Here is a 14,750-nt window from a genome sequence, read left to right as displayed (position 1 = left end):
GCCTCCAAACAGCTTTCCCAAGTGTTGGGTCTCTGATTTGCGAGTGGACCCGACACCTAGTGGCAGGAAACGGATTAAAGGCAATTACCTGCCTATTAACAGGTACTTGTCAGCAGTTTTCAGCCTATTTTTCGATTTTTTCCACTTCTGGGTCGGGTTTCACAACGTCCGGACACCATGCCAGATAAATGTGGCGTGTTGTGAGTCTGGTGTAATGTTTGTGAAAAGATGACAGCTGCAGAAGTGGTGTCAAGGATGCAATGTTGCACATGATGAGTTTCAGAGCAAAGAAAGTGTTGGTTACTGCATTTTTAAAACCTATACAGATTTCTTTAGCTTACAACTTTTTAAATCCAACTATATGTCCAGTGCCACCTCATTGGGTAGAACCTCTCTCACCAGTGACCGATCGTTTCTGTCATCTCACCTGCAGCTGTCATCTATTCCAGCATATGGAGGGAGTCATTGGAGAGCCTGGGTGCAAGAGCTCACCTTTGTGCAGTGATTGTCAGTGTTTTCAGCACCTCAATGCTGTCAAACACTGAGAAATCAACTGTCAAAATAAAATAGTGCATGGTCCCTTTAAGGAAACCGGCAGATGACGCGTCATCAAATCCGCGTCCTGTTAATTGGCTGTTAAGCCCGCACAAGGCCAATCAAGGGAAAATCACGTCTGTGGAGCGGAGGCAGCTGGGGGTGGGACCGGAACCTGGAAACCAGCTGACACGCACCCATCCCGACTCTGAACGCAAAATCGCAGCCTTAATCTCTACAGTCTAGAGAAAAAAAGGTTAAGCAGGGATTTTTTATGTGGTATATAAAATATTAAATGGCATAGGTAAGGTGAACCAAAATATAACTTTAAGGTCAGTCAAACCAGTAGAAAAAGATAAATTAGTGAAATGAAATTTTTAAAATGTCTTGGGGGGGGTGGAGCGGGTGGGAATTACTTTACTCAAAGGGCAATAAACATTTGGAATGATCTACTGGGTAAGAAAATGGAATCGAAGACATTAGAGCGGTAATTTTCAACTTAGCACTGGAACGTAAAATTAGGATTGTAGGTCGAGCACCGATCTAGAAATTGCCCAATTTTCAATTCCATTTCATTGCGCTCGACTTGCTATGCCAGTTTTATGCTCTAGAAGTTGAAAATTATCTACTAGCAGTTGAATGTTAGGCCGGATGAGTTGAAATAGTGGAAGATTAAATCAATCGACCAAATGGCCTTTTCTCATCTATGAAATTTTTCTTATGTTAATGGTGGTCTGAGAAAGAGGAACTTGAGGGCTTGGGAATTAAGTTTTTCATCCATCTACCTGTTTATACTGGCATGTCTCTGCATGTGTAAAATTGGCATGGTGGTGGGTGCGACCATATAGGTTTGACTTGACACTTGTGTCAATTCAGAAGTAGCCGTTTACACTGTCAAATGGAGATAGATTCCAGGAGAGCTTTTGATTCCTCCATTTGACACCGGTTTTTATCAGTGTGAACTTGTATTCATTCTTGATTGATAGCCATGATGTCCAGTTCGATTGTTACTGTGCTTTATATTAAAATTTTTGCCATAAAGCTGTTAAACAACATAGCCTGATACGTCAGGTAATCAAAAATTTACATTTTTACATTGAGATGCAGATGTGAAGTGAAAAGAAGTTAATTATAGGACTGGATCAAGCAGTAACATTTAAATCTTGTAGCCAAGTTGAAGAAACATTCATCCAATATAATTTCTATTGAAAGCACACTTGGGTGCTGTAAAATTATGAGTAAAGATAAAGAAGTGAGCTGATTGAGAACCATTATAAATCCTCCATAAATTCAGTATAATTTAGCCTTGGAATCTTTATTCTTTTGTGTTATTTAGCTTTTAACACATCTAAGCTTGTTTCATACACCATTTCAATTGAGAAATTGGAGCAGGTTTGTAATACAAGCTGATTGCTTGTGTTTTGAATTGATACGAATCCCACTGCAGGGAAGATTTGGAGATTGGAGCAAAACTGGAAATGGTCCACATATGCAGGCTCGAAGGGCCAAATGGCCTACTCCTGCTCCTACTTTTCTAATTGCTCAAAAGTTGCAAGTGTTGCTGACTTTAATATCCCGATTCTTTCTTCATGTTTGAGCAAGGTTCTGCAGGGCAGCAGTATGAACAAAATTATCCTCCTAACCAGGGTTGCTGGCACTGACAATTGACTTTTGTCACTTTTATCTTGACATATGGAATTAAATCTCTACCCCATGAGATGGTGTTGTATAGGAATAGATCATTCAGTCTATAGAACCTGCTCTGCCAGTCATGACTGCGCTTTATTTTTTTAATTAGCATTCCCACCCTTTTTTCATATCCCTTATTATTTGCCGCATAAGCATCTTCTATCCTTTTAAATGCCTCAGTTGAAAAGGGGTGTTAGTATCTGACTTTGTCTCTTCTAATCCTTCATAGGTATAAATCCATGACTATTAGATCCCAACTCATTTATTATTACCCCATTTGTTGTGCTGTGAGATTGATTTGTTCTGATGAGAAGTTTATTTGAAATGGTCTGAACTGTGGCATCACTTTAGCACTCAATTAGACATTAATGAACTGAAGGACATCTATATTCTGATGGTATTACCATATTAGTGATCGTTTCAGGATAAGGCAAGACTGATCAAAAAGCTTTATATATGCACATTTTTTAGTACTACCAATCCCACATCCTGTTCATTGGTCTCTATTTGAACTTGCATAAAATGGATCCCGGACTTCACACATCCGTCTCTCTACAGTTATTATCAATCAGCCCTCAAATCCACCTATTTCTACACAACGGTTTACAATGTCATTGACCCCTAGCAGCTGCCAAACAGAAATGTAATTTGTAGACCACTAAACACACGATTCAAATGCTGACTATCTGGATCCTAACTCTTCCTCAGCACGCCACATAGTGTTAACACAATCTGCCCTTTGATTAGTAAGCAGATTAAGGTTAAACAGTTGTAGAATTTAAAACATGTTCAGATTAAAAGTGCTAACAATCTTAATTAGTAACTAAACTGGAGAGGGCGGGAAGGAAGTCATAAAACTTATTCAGGTAGACCATCAAATAAATAAAAAATACAGCATGATAGTACAGGTATTTTAATGCCCATTACAGTAATGTGAGAGTTTAAAACTTGCCCTAGTCAGCTTGATATTCTGTAAACCAATTGAATACTCGATATAGTATTTTGGGAGCCTCCCAGAGGAGAGAGACGCTAGTTCCAGGTAGTCTCCCATTTGAGGAGCTAGCTTTGGACTAAGAAACCCACCATAAGAACATAAGAAATAGGAGCAGGAGTAGGCTATTCGGCCCTTTGAGTCTGCTCCGCCATTCAATGAGATCATGGCTGATCTTCTGCCTCGGTTCCATTCATTGGCCTTATCGCCATATCCCTTGATGCCCTTACTAGTCAGAAATCTATCGACTTGCAGTTGTACAGGGCCTTGGTGAGACCGCACCTTGAGTATTGTGTGCAATTTTGGTCGCCTTATCTGAGGAAGGACGTGCTTGTCATGGAAGGAGTGCAGCGCAGATTCACCAGGCTGATACCTGGGATGGCAGGAATGACGTATGAGGAGAGATTGTGTCGATTGGGCTTATACTCACTGGAGTTTAGAAGATTGAGAGGGGATCTCATCGAAACCTATAAAATTCTGTTAGGCCTGGACAGACTAGATGCAGGAAGGATGTTTCCGATGGTCGGGGAGTCCAGAACCAGGGGTCATAGTCTAAGGATAAGGGGTAAGCCATTTAGGACTGAAATGAGGAGGAATTTCTTCACCCAGAGAGTGGTGAACCTGTGGAATTCTCTGCCACAGAGGGCAGTGGAGGCCAGTTCATTAAATATATTCAAGAAGGAGTTGGATATATTTCTTAAGGCTAAAGGGATCAAGGGATATGGGGAGAAGGCAGGGACAGGGTACTGAATTTGGATGATCAGCCATGATCTCATTGAATGGCGGAGCAGGCTCGAAGGGCCGAATGGCCTACTTCTGCTCCTATCTTCTATGTTTCTATGACTTCTGTTTTGAATATACCCAATGACTGAGCCTTCACAGCCCTCTGGGGTAGAGAATTCCAAAGGTTCATCACCCTCTGTGTGAAGAAATTTCTTCTCATCTCAGTCCTGAATGGCCTACCCTTTATCCTGAGGCTGTGGCCCCTGGTTCTAGACTCCCCAGCCAAGGGAAACATTCTCCCAGCATCCACCCTATCAAGCCCTGTAATAATTTTGTATGCTTCAATGAGATCCCCTCTCATTCTTCTGAATTCAAGAGAATACAGGCCTAGTTTACTCAATCTCTTCTCATACGACAGTCCCGCCATCCCAGGAATCAATCTCGTGAACCTTCGTTGCACTCCCTCTATGGCAAGTATATCCTTCCTTAGGTAAGGAGACCAAAATTATACACAGTACTCCAGGTGTGGTCTCACCAAGGCCCTATATAATTGGAGTAAGCCTTCTTTACTCCTGTACTCAACTCCTCTTGTAATGAAGGCCAGCATACTATTTGCCTTCCTAATGGCTTGCTGCACCTGCACATTCACTTTCAGTGACTCATGTACAAGGACACCCAGGTCCCTTTGAGCATCTGCATTCCCCAATCTTTCACCATTTAGGAAATACTCTGCCTTTCTGTTTTTTTCTACCAAAGTGGATAACTTCACATTTATCCACATTATAATCCATCTGCCATGTTCTCGCCCACTCACTGAGCCTGTCAAGATCCCCTTGAAGCCTCTTCACATCCTCTTCGCAATTGCCGCTGCCACCTAGATTTGTATCATCAGTAAATTTGGAAATTTACATTTAGTTCCCTCATCCAAATCACTGATATAGATTGTGAATAGCTGGGGCCCAAGCACCGATTCTTGCAGTACCCCACTAGTCACAGCCTGCCATCCTGAAAAAGACCCGTTTATCCCTACTCTTTGTTTTCTGTCTGTTAACCAATTCTCAATCCATGCTAGTATATTACCCACAATTCCATGTACCCTAATTTTATTCACCAACCTCTTGTGTGGGACCTTATCGAAGGCCTTCTGGAAATCCAGATACACCACATCTACCGGTTCCCCTTTGTCTACTCCACTAGTTACATCCTCAAAGAACTCCAATAGGTTTGTGAAACAGTACTTCCCTTTCATAAATCCATGTTGACTCTGCCCAATCTTACTATCAGTTTCTAAGTGCCCAGTTATTGCATCCTTTATAATAGATTCCAGCATTTTCCCAACTACTGATGTCAGGCTAACAGGTCTGTAGTTCCCCGTTTTCTCTCTCCCTCCTTTCTTAAATAGCGGGGTTACATTTGCTATCCTCCAATCCGCAGGAACCATTCCAGAATCTATAGGAAGCTGACAACCAAGGCGTCCACTATCCCAATGGCCACCTCTTTCCAAACCCTAGGATGTAGGTCATCTGGTCCTTGGGATTTATCGACTTATTTTTGCTTGTACTGTTTTTTTACTAATAATTTCTTTAAGTTCCTCATTCTCGCCACACCCTTGGTTTTCTCATATTTCTGGGAGGTTTTTTGTGTCTTCCTCCATGAAGACAGAAACAAAGTATTTATTTAATTTTCCTGCCAATCCCACATTCCCCATTATAAATTCTCCCGTCTCTGACTGTAAAGGGCCTACATTTACCTTCACCAGTCTTTTCCTTTTCACATACCTATAGAAGCTTTTACAATCAGTTTTTATATTTTTCGCTAGTTTGTGCTCATATTCCATTTTCTCTTTCTTTATCAATTTCTTGGTCCCCCTTTGCTGATTTCTTAAAAAGATCCCAATCCTCAGGCTGAACGCTTTTTCTGGCAACTTTTATAAGCTTCCTCCTTTGACTTAATACTAGCTTTAATTTCTTTTGTTAGCCATGGTTGGATCACTTTTCCTTTTGGGTTTTTATGCCCTAGAGGAATATATGTTTGTTGCAAATTATGCATTATTTCCTTGAATGTTAGTCATTGATGTCCACCTTCATACCTTTTAGTGTAGTCTCCCAATCTACCATGGCCAACTTGTCCCTCATACCCTTGTAGTTTCCTCTGTTTAGATTGAAGACCTTAGTTTCAGATTGGACTACATCACTCTCAAACTTAATGTAAAATTCAATCATATTATGGTCACTTGTCCCTAAAGGCCCCTTTACTACAAGATCATTGATTAGCCCTTTCTCATTACACAGTACAAGATCCAGAATAGCCTGTTCCCTGGTTGGTTCCTCCACACACTGATCCAGGAAATCATCTTGCATGCATTCCAAGAATTTGTCCTCCACACCATTAGTGGTAATTTAATTTGCCCAGTCAATATGTAGATTAAAGTTCCCCATGATTACCATATTGCCCTTGTTACATGCACTTCTAATCTCTTGATTGATACTGTGGCCTATATTACCACCACTACTGTTTGGTGGCCTACACAACTCCCACCAATGTTTTCCGCCCTTTGCTGATTCTTAGCTCCACCCAAACTGATTCCAGTTCTACATCACGATCTGCCAAGATCTTTATCTCTACCGTACCGATCTCATCCCTTTTTAACAGCACTACACCATCTCCTTTTCCTTTTTGTCTGTCCTTCCTAAATGTTGAGTACCCTGAAACGTTCAGTTCCCAGCTTTGGTTACCCTGCAACCATGTCTCTCTAATGGCAATTACATCATACCCACTTACATCTATTAGTGCCATTAATTCATCCACCTTGTTGCGAATGCTACGTGCATTTAGATAAAGTGCCTTCAACTTTGCCTGTTTAATATTTTACTGCACTTTGACCCTCTTTACTGTTGGCCTTTGTTTCTGCTCCCTACTAGTTTTGCTGACTACTTTTCTAACTTGCACTTCCAGCTTTGGTTCTCTCTGTTCTGGGCCCACACTTAGGTTCCCAGCCCCCTGACAAACTAGTTTAAATCCTTCCCAACAGCACTAGCAAACCCCCCTGCGAGGATATTGGTCCTGGTTCTGCTGAGGTGTAACCCGTCCAGCTTGTACAGGTCCCACCTTCCCCAGAATCCGTCCCAATGCTTCAGGAATTTAAATCCCTCCCTCCTACACCATCTCTCCAACCACGCATTCATCTGGTCTATTCTCCTATTTCTGCTCTCGCTAGCACGTGGCACTGGGAGTAATCCTGAGATTACTACCTTTGAGGTCCTGCTTTTTAATTTATTTCCTAGCTCCCTATCTTCTGCTTGCAGGACCTCGTCCCTCTTTCTACCTATGTTGTTGGTACCGATATGGACCACGACCACTGGCTGTTCACCCTCCCCCTTCAGAAAGTCCTGCAGCTGCTCAGTGACATCCTTGATCCTGGCACCAGGGAGGCAACATGCCATGTCTGTGGCCACAAAAACGTATGTCTGTTCCCCTTACGATAGAATCCCCTATCACTATTGCTCTCCCACTCTTTTTCCTCCCCTCCTGTGCAGCTGAGCCACTCGTAGTGCCACGGACTTGGCACTTGCTGCATTCCCCTGAGAAACCATCTCCCCCAGCAGTATCCAAAACGGAAAATCTTTTGGAGAGGGAGATGGACCCAGGGGACTCCTGCACTACCTTCCTAGTTTTTTACTCTGTCTGGTGGTCACCCATTCCCTTTCTGCCTGTGCACTCTTTACCTGCGGTGTGACCACCTCGTTAAACATGCTATCCACGAAGATCTCAGCCTCGTGGATGCTCCACAGTGACTCCAGCCACAGCTCCAGCTCCGAAATGCAGATTTCGAGTAGCTGCAGCTGGAGACACTTCATGCACACGTGTTCGCCCTGGACACCGAAAGTGTCCCTGACTTCCCACATCGCACAGGAGGAGCACTCCACACTGCCGAGCTGCCCTGTCATGTCTTACCCTTAATTTACTCCCTTTAAATGAAAGAATATTAAATACACTAGGGACCTTACTTCACTTTAAACACTACTCACTTTAAACTAGAGACCTTACTTTTACTTTAATGACTGGACTGTAGGAATACTCACCAGGTCCTACTTACAAATTAGCTCCTTCCCTGGTTTTGACGTCACTTTAGCGGTTTTGCAGTTGTTGTTGTTTGATTGCTCCCGCTCTCAGACTCTTTCCTGGGTGTAAAGTAAGAACCAAATCCTACAGAGTGAAAAGTTAGGGAAAGCATAGTCGAAGCAAGGGAGCTCCTCCTTCCACTCCTCACCCACCTAACTCCCTCACTCACCTAACTCTCAGCACTCTGTGCAAACCGCACTCAGAGCAGATCGCACTGTGAAGCCTGTTTTTGTAGGCCTAGTTTCCCTACTTAACTGCCTTCAGCTGCTCTGAATTATCCTCTGCCTTCTCTGGGGCTGCCAACTCCTTTCAGGTCCACTGTCCTCGGCCTCCCGCGCTCTTTATCCTCTGCCTTCTCCGGGGCTGCTGACTCCTTTCAGGTCTGCTGTCCTCGGCCTCCCGCGCTCTTTATCCTCTGCCTTCTCCGGGGCTGCCGACTCCTTTCATGAATGTGGCTTTCAAATTAAAGTGTCAACTAGGTCTTAAAGTTGACGGCAGGGAGCCAGGGTTTCATTACCATCAAAAAGATCTCGCCGATCAATAAGAGACCCTGCTTGAACAAAATAGAGCTAAACGTGGAGCAAATGACTTACTACCCTTGGTGATTAATATATATATATATAAAAGAAAAATACTGCACTGAAGCTTTGGATGTTCTTCAAACCTAGTCCATTCAATATTAAAACCTTTGCTACTTGACCTCAATGCTCAGAGGAATACAGTGCATTCTCCAACCAGCTCTATGCAGAGAATGCCTTTTGTTGTGATGGACACATCAGCTAAACCTGTAACTCAGATCTCTCCAAAGATATTCAAAGTAAATTCCTACCTGCTGAGTTTGAGGATTTTTAAAGAAAGTTCCACTGGGATGTATTATCTTGTCTTTTGTGATTAAATACCTTTCTTTTCTTTCACAGTATGTGTTCTATACGCGCAAGGAATTGAGACTACGCAGTGGAGAGAGGTGGGTAAAATTGCTATGATTTGTACCCCAATTTCCTTTCTGCCTCAGAGTCACTTCTATTATATCTGAGCTGCTTCATAGTTCCTCCAGCTCTCTATATGGAATAAATGTGGTTCATATACTAGCAATTTTTCTGCTAAATGAATAATGGCCACTAACTGTAAACAAGACCTTGCTATAGGTCAAAACAAATGGAAGGTTATAAAGATATTCCAGTTGAAACTGTCATTTAACAAAGTTCTGAACTAGTAGGGATTTGATAGTTTAATACCTTGATTTATGTAGTATAAATTTTACAGGATTGGGCTAGCCATATTGAATAACTAACCCTCATATCTATTTTCTTAAATTTTCTGAAGTAGAAGTTTATCCCTCCAGATGGGGTCATTTGATTTTGTCAATCATTTCAGGCCAGGTCTCAAACTTCCTGCGGCGGGTCACTTGACCACCCACCTGGAGAGAAAATTGGAACCTTTATTTTGATATGTTCATATTCATGTTACTTCTTTCTCTCTAATATATGAAAACAGTATCTACAGCAATTCCAAGTTATTTTATGCCTATAAACTTGCTAAGTGTTGATTTAAAAATGTACCAATGAAGCAACATTTCACCTGTAGAGCCTTAACTTGCACCAGATAGATAAACATCATTCTGATATCCCGGGTGCCAAATGGCTAGCCAGCTTGCTGGAATTTCTGGCATCAGTTAATGGTGGTAAGTCCGCAGCAGTGTTTAACCTCGGTATATCTTATCACTTTATTGACATTTACTTTATTGCTTTTGGTTAAATGAATGCTACAAGAAGTGCTGGGCAGCAGATTCATAACCCCAGTCTGTGTAGATCCTGAGTCCCTCCTGTAAGCTAGGGGAACAAAAGGAATTGTAGTCATTCTCACCATCTTAAAGTAGATAGTAGATTCGCGATTAAAACATATATGGCCTTGAGTTTTAATGTGATAGTTTTGAACACCACAGAACGTGCTTAGAAAAACACAAGAGAACTAGATGAAAGAAAGAAATATAAAAAGATGGACATAAAACTTAAAACAAAATGACCTAGGAAAGAGAATAAATAATGAAAGACAAGGGCTGGAATTTTGCCTACCTGGGCGGGTCCGGTGCGGGCAGTGTCCATGGTGAGTCGGAACCCGCTGCTGGCTTCATCCCACTGTGGAAAATAAACTTACCTTAATGGGGCCTATTAAGCCTGTCCAGCGCGTTACCTGGGCCAATGAGACGGAGCGGGTCTGGTGACATAATTCATGACGCGTTTTCAGTCTGTATCTGTAATGGGATCATGGCCACATTAGATTTGAAGTTTGATCTAACATAGTGCTGTCAGTGCACTATAGCATTGGAGTGCTGCAAACACTGACAATGACTGCACAGAGGGAGAGGGCTGCACCCAGGTTCTCCCATGACTCCGAGCACGCAGGGAGGTCCTCTTCCCTTCCAATGGGTGGGGGCGAACTCCCCAGGGGACCAAGACAGCTAGGTTGCAGATTGCAGAGGAGGTCACAAGCAGGGATGTGGTCAGGAGGACCTGGGTGCAGTGCCGCAAACATTTCAATGATCTCATTAGATCAGGAAACGTTAGTACAAAGCCACACTCAACTTCATCCTGCTGTGCCTCTCATCACATCCCCATCACTCTGCCTCACACTCGCCCTCATCCTAGTCCAATCATACCAACTAACAACAAACCAGGGTAGCCACTTGGGTGTTTTATGCAATGTTTATGTAAAGTTTCTGTTAATATGGTGTCAAACATAAAAATCTTTATTTTCAACACTTTCCGGTCTTGGACGGATTTGTGTACACCTTTGGAAGTGGCTTAATGAGTTGCAGTGAATGGTGAGACATAACGGTACCATCCTGCAATGATGGTGAGTGTGAAAGGAATGGCTTGGTCATTGTAGGGATGTGTTATGGTGTTGGTGTGGGATGCTGCCAACCTGGCGCAGCCATATGCGTGTACAGCATAAAATTAACTAAATCTGGCCATGATGAGGCCATCCCTGGCCTCCTGGCCCAATGTGCTCGGGTGCTGATGACCTCTGTCCTGTGTAGCATCAGGTGATTGCGGAGAAGGTTGGTGTTGTTGCTAGTGCTGATGGTGATGATGGTGTTGGGGCTCATCGTGGTCCGATTCTGAGGACCAAGGTGAGACAGTATAAACGGCACCCATGTTGATGGAATAGATGGCAGGTGAAGTACAGATGACAGAAGCAATCTGTCGATGGTGAGAGAGGTTTTTCCAATGAGATGACACTGGATGGAGACTTTGCTGGAAAGACTTGCAGCCTGCAGAATCTGTGCTGGAAATGGACTGAGCAACAGCTTCTGCCTGAGAAAAGCGATCATCTGTCAGGTGGGAGCTTTTACTGTAAATTTAATGCCATCAAGTAATCAACTGGAGCAATGGCCATAGAACTCCCGCCTTAGGTTGGCAGACGTACTTCCCGAGCTGCGTGAGTCCCGTGGCCATGCAGGGAAATTTAAAAAGTAAGTGAAAAAAGGCTTTTAAGTGCCTGTAAACTACCTGATAATCATTGCAATTGGCTCCCCCGCCGCTGCTGGTCGGCTCAGCTCCGTAATGACAAACGCGCCTGGGGGAAAGGCGCGTGGGGGAGGGATGACAGTGGGTTCCCGACCCGCTGTCAAAAATAACAACTTTCCTGACCCACCACCGATCGCGCCCGCTACCACCCTGGAAAATTCTGGCCAAACACTCAGATGAGAGTAACAGATTTTTTATTAAAGTCTGAGCATAAATAACAAATGGACAGAAAATCACCAGTGACAAAGAATTGACAGGCAATATATAAATGTAAATGAATAGGACAAAGTGGTTAATGCAGAAAATACAGGAAACTAAAAGAATAAAACCTCCTGAAAGTTGGTGTGGATAACTAATGAGTTGTCCCTATTAAATACAGTATCTTAAATATCATTGTCTTATACTCGAACTAAAGCAATTCTCACATAAATTACTAGTTTAATGGATAGTCACTTAATGAGGTTGGAGTTCAATTCGTTCCAACCCAGATTTTTTCAATATTTGTTACACTAAAACTTCCATTATTCACACTCCAATTAGCTACCTTGCTTATTATCTGTCAGTATTTTCACAGGCTTTAGTTGCTGCCTCATTGCCCAGTCCTTTAACACCAAAATCAAAATATGTGCGTGCCTATATATGTTCTACAATGGCCATTTAATTAGTGTATACATAAGTGTTATTGAAGTGTGTATGCAACATTTATAGAAGTATATCAAATTGCAGGTCAACTTCAAATCTCACAAGAAGGGCTGAATTTTGCTGGCGCTCAGAGGGCGAGTTTGGAGGAGGGCCTGCTCTGAACCCGCCTCCTTGTGAGTTTCCCCAGTGCCGGCTCTGCCTGCACGTTGCAGACACGGCATTAAGCGGCGGGTCAGGCAATGCTGATAGTTAGCAGGGTAGTTGAAGCAATTGAATCAACATTTTCCCATGTCCAAAGCATTTTCCCAAGTTTTCTCGAGGTTCCCGTCGCTCAGGGATCATGCCAGGTAAGTATGTCGGGTTCTGAACAACTCTCCATTTGTTTCATTAGGCCACAGCTGCAAAGGTGGTATAAAAGCTACCATTTTACAGCTGGTCACTTTCCAATCTCAGAAGCTTCAGCATTCAGTATTTGGAACCCACTTTTGAGCTTTTATGCACTTCTGAAGTGTTTGGAGTAATCTCTCTATCCACTGTCGCCTCCTTGGAACAACCTATCTCAACATTGACAGATTACTTCTGTCTTCTCAACCTCACCTGCCATCGATTCCATCAGCATCGGTGCCCTTGAAAAAATCTCACCTTGGTCCTCAGAATCCCAACACCATCAGCCCCAACATCAGTCTCGTCAAATGATGTCATCAGACCCGCTTCCTATTAATTGGCCGGGAACCTCGCAGGATGGGCTTAACAAGCCCCATCATCGGAATGTCTTCTTGGAGGCTGGGATCGAGACAGATGTGAGGTCCCCACATGCCACCGACGTCGCCCGCCCCGGACCCGCTGAGGCTGGAAAAATCCAGCCCGAAATGTGGGCCTGGAGTTCCCCCTTGGGCGCAACCCATAAGTTAGACCTGAAAATACACCAAATGTTGCGCCCATTTTGCCGATGTCCGGTTATACCCAACTATCATCCCAAACTCATTGGAGTATGCCCAAATTTAAAATGGGCATAAATCAGTGAAACAATCAGGGCCCAAGGAAATGCCAAACCCACACCAGTATATTTCTTCTGTGACCATTAAAATTTAAGTTTCAACTCATTTAACCATCATTCACGCACATCTGGCACACTTAAGAACCTGCAATCGGGGAAGCTTTTCAATTTCTAATGTGATTTATCCTTCTGTCCTAAAAATGCATTAAAAGAAACAAAGTACAGAGCTGGTGTCGGGATAATTTTCTTTTAAATGCTCAAAAAATTACAATTAAAATACTAGAAAAATAACTTTGTTCCCCGCTGCGCCTGAAAATCCGTTCATAATGTTGAGAAACGCAGCGACCCCGAACAAGCCCAACTGGAGCATACTCATATTTGAGAGTCAGGGGAGTGGCCAGTTCTGTTCATTTGGAGGGAGGGGTGGATGGACAGACATATAAAAGATTGAGCAGACTTGGGCCTATTGTAGTTACGCACTTAGCTCACTAACGCCCAAAATCTCTGGCCTCATAATAGGTTTGCGCCCAGATTCTGGGTGCAAATGTGGAGGAATCTCCAGGCCATGAAGTTAACAATTCCATTGATGGTTATGTAGATCAGTGTGAACTTTCTTTTTTATAATTGTGAAATAAAATTGTGTTTTGACCTGAACATTTTCATTCAAGTCAGTTTATGATGAAGTTTACATTTGGATAAAAATTGGAAATGGGCTCAAGAACTGAGAGTTTACTGAGCAAATACAAATGAATTCCAATAGATTACTAGGAACACAGAACACATTTTTCATTCGACATATCAGCACAAACACAAGTAGCAGTGGAAATTCTAACTTTCCATGACATCGCTACCCTTTTACAACCACCGCTCATGGCCTAGTATCCGAGTATTAGTGCTCAAGAGAGTAAAGGAAAGTTGACGTCATCTCCAGTCGATGGTTATTATCTTCAATAAATGTCTGTCAAAGAATCTGAAAGATATAGAAATCTATCCTTTTTAAATAGAATTTGCCTGTGTAACGCGCATTTGTGGTATTTAACTACAGAGCAGAATTTATTTTATCATTAAATTTGTATATGAAAATAAAGTCTAGTTAGTATGCTTCATGATTTTGATCTTTTTGCTCAATTAGTGTACTTGCCAAGTTTTATAAAGATCAGATTCTTGTGTCCCAGCTAATATTTATCTCAAACAACATTATTAAAAAAAAGGCCAAATGATTTGGTCATTTTCACTATTGTTTGTGTGACCTTGCTGTGCGCAAATTGGCTGCCATGTTTCGAACATTACAACATTAACTGCACTTCAGAAGGACTTCATTGACTGCAAAGCGCTATGGGATGTCCTGAGCATGAAATATGCTATATAAATGAAAGTTCATTCTTTCTTTTGGCTTGAGCTATAGGGAGAATATTTTATAATGAACTGAATTTCCACATGTAAATCAAAAATAATTAACATAATTGCAATGCCCAAGAGAATAAAAATACGGACTCTTTTTTTTCCAAATACCTGGGAGCTAAGG

General features: G+C 42.4%; 1 protein-coding gene across 2 annotated transcripts in view; it reads left to right on the top strand.

Annotated features, from left to right (window-relative positions):
- The window catches only part of LOC147105205 (copine-8-like), a 776,136-nt gene that overhangs the window by 110,016 nt on the left and 651,370 nt on the right, over positions 1-14,750 (top strand). For both annotated transcript variants that reach the window (XM_086011336.1, XM_086011335.1), the window contains exon 3: positions 8,977-9,023. In XM_086011336.1, coding sequence (XP_085867462.1) covers positions 8,977-9,023 — 47 coding nt within the window. The remainder of the gene's footprint in view (positions 1-8,976; positions 9,024-14,750) is intronic.

The sequence above is a fragment of the Somniosus microcephalus genome, chromosome 18, assembly GCF_052327205.1.
Source record: "Somniosus microcephalus isolate GS21.2 chromosome 18, FLI_Smic_1.0, whole genome shotgun sequence".
NCBI classification, from domain to species: domain Eukaryota; kingdom Metazoa; phylum Chordata; class Chondrichthyes; order Squaliformes; family Somniosidae; genus Somniosus; species Somniosus microcephalus.
This window is presented reverse-complemented; position numbering and strand designations above follow the sequence as displayed.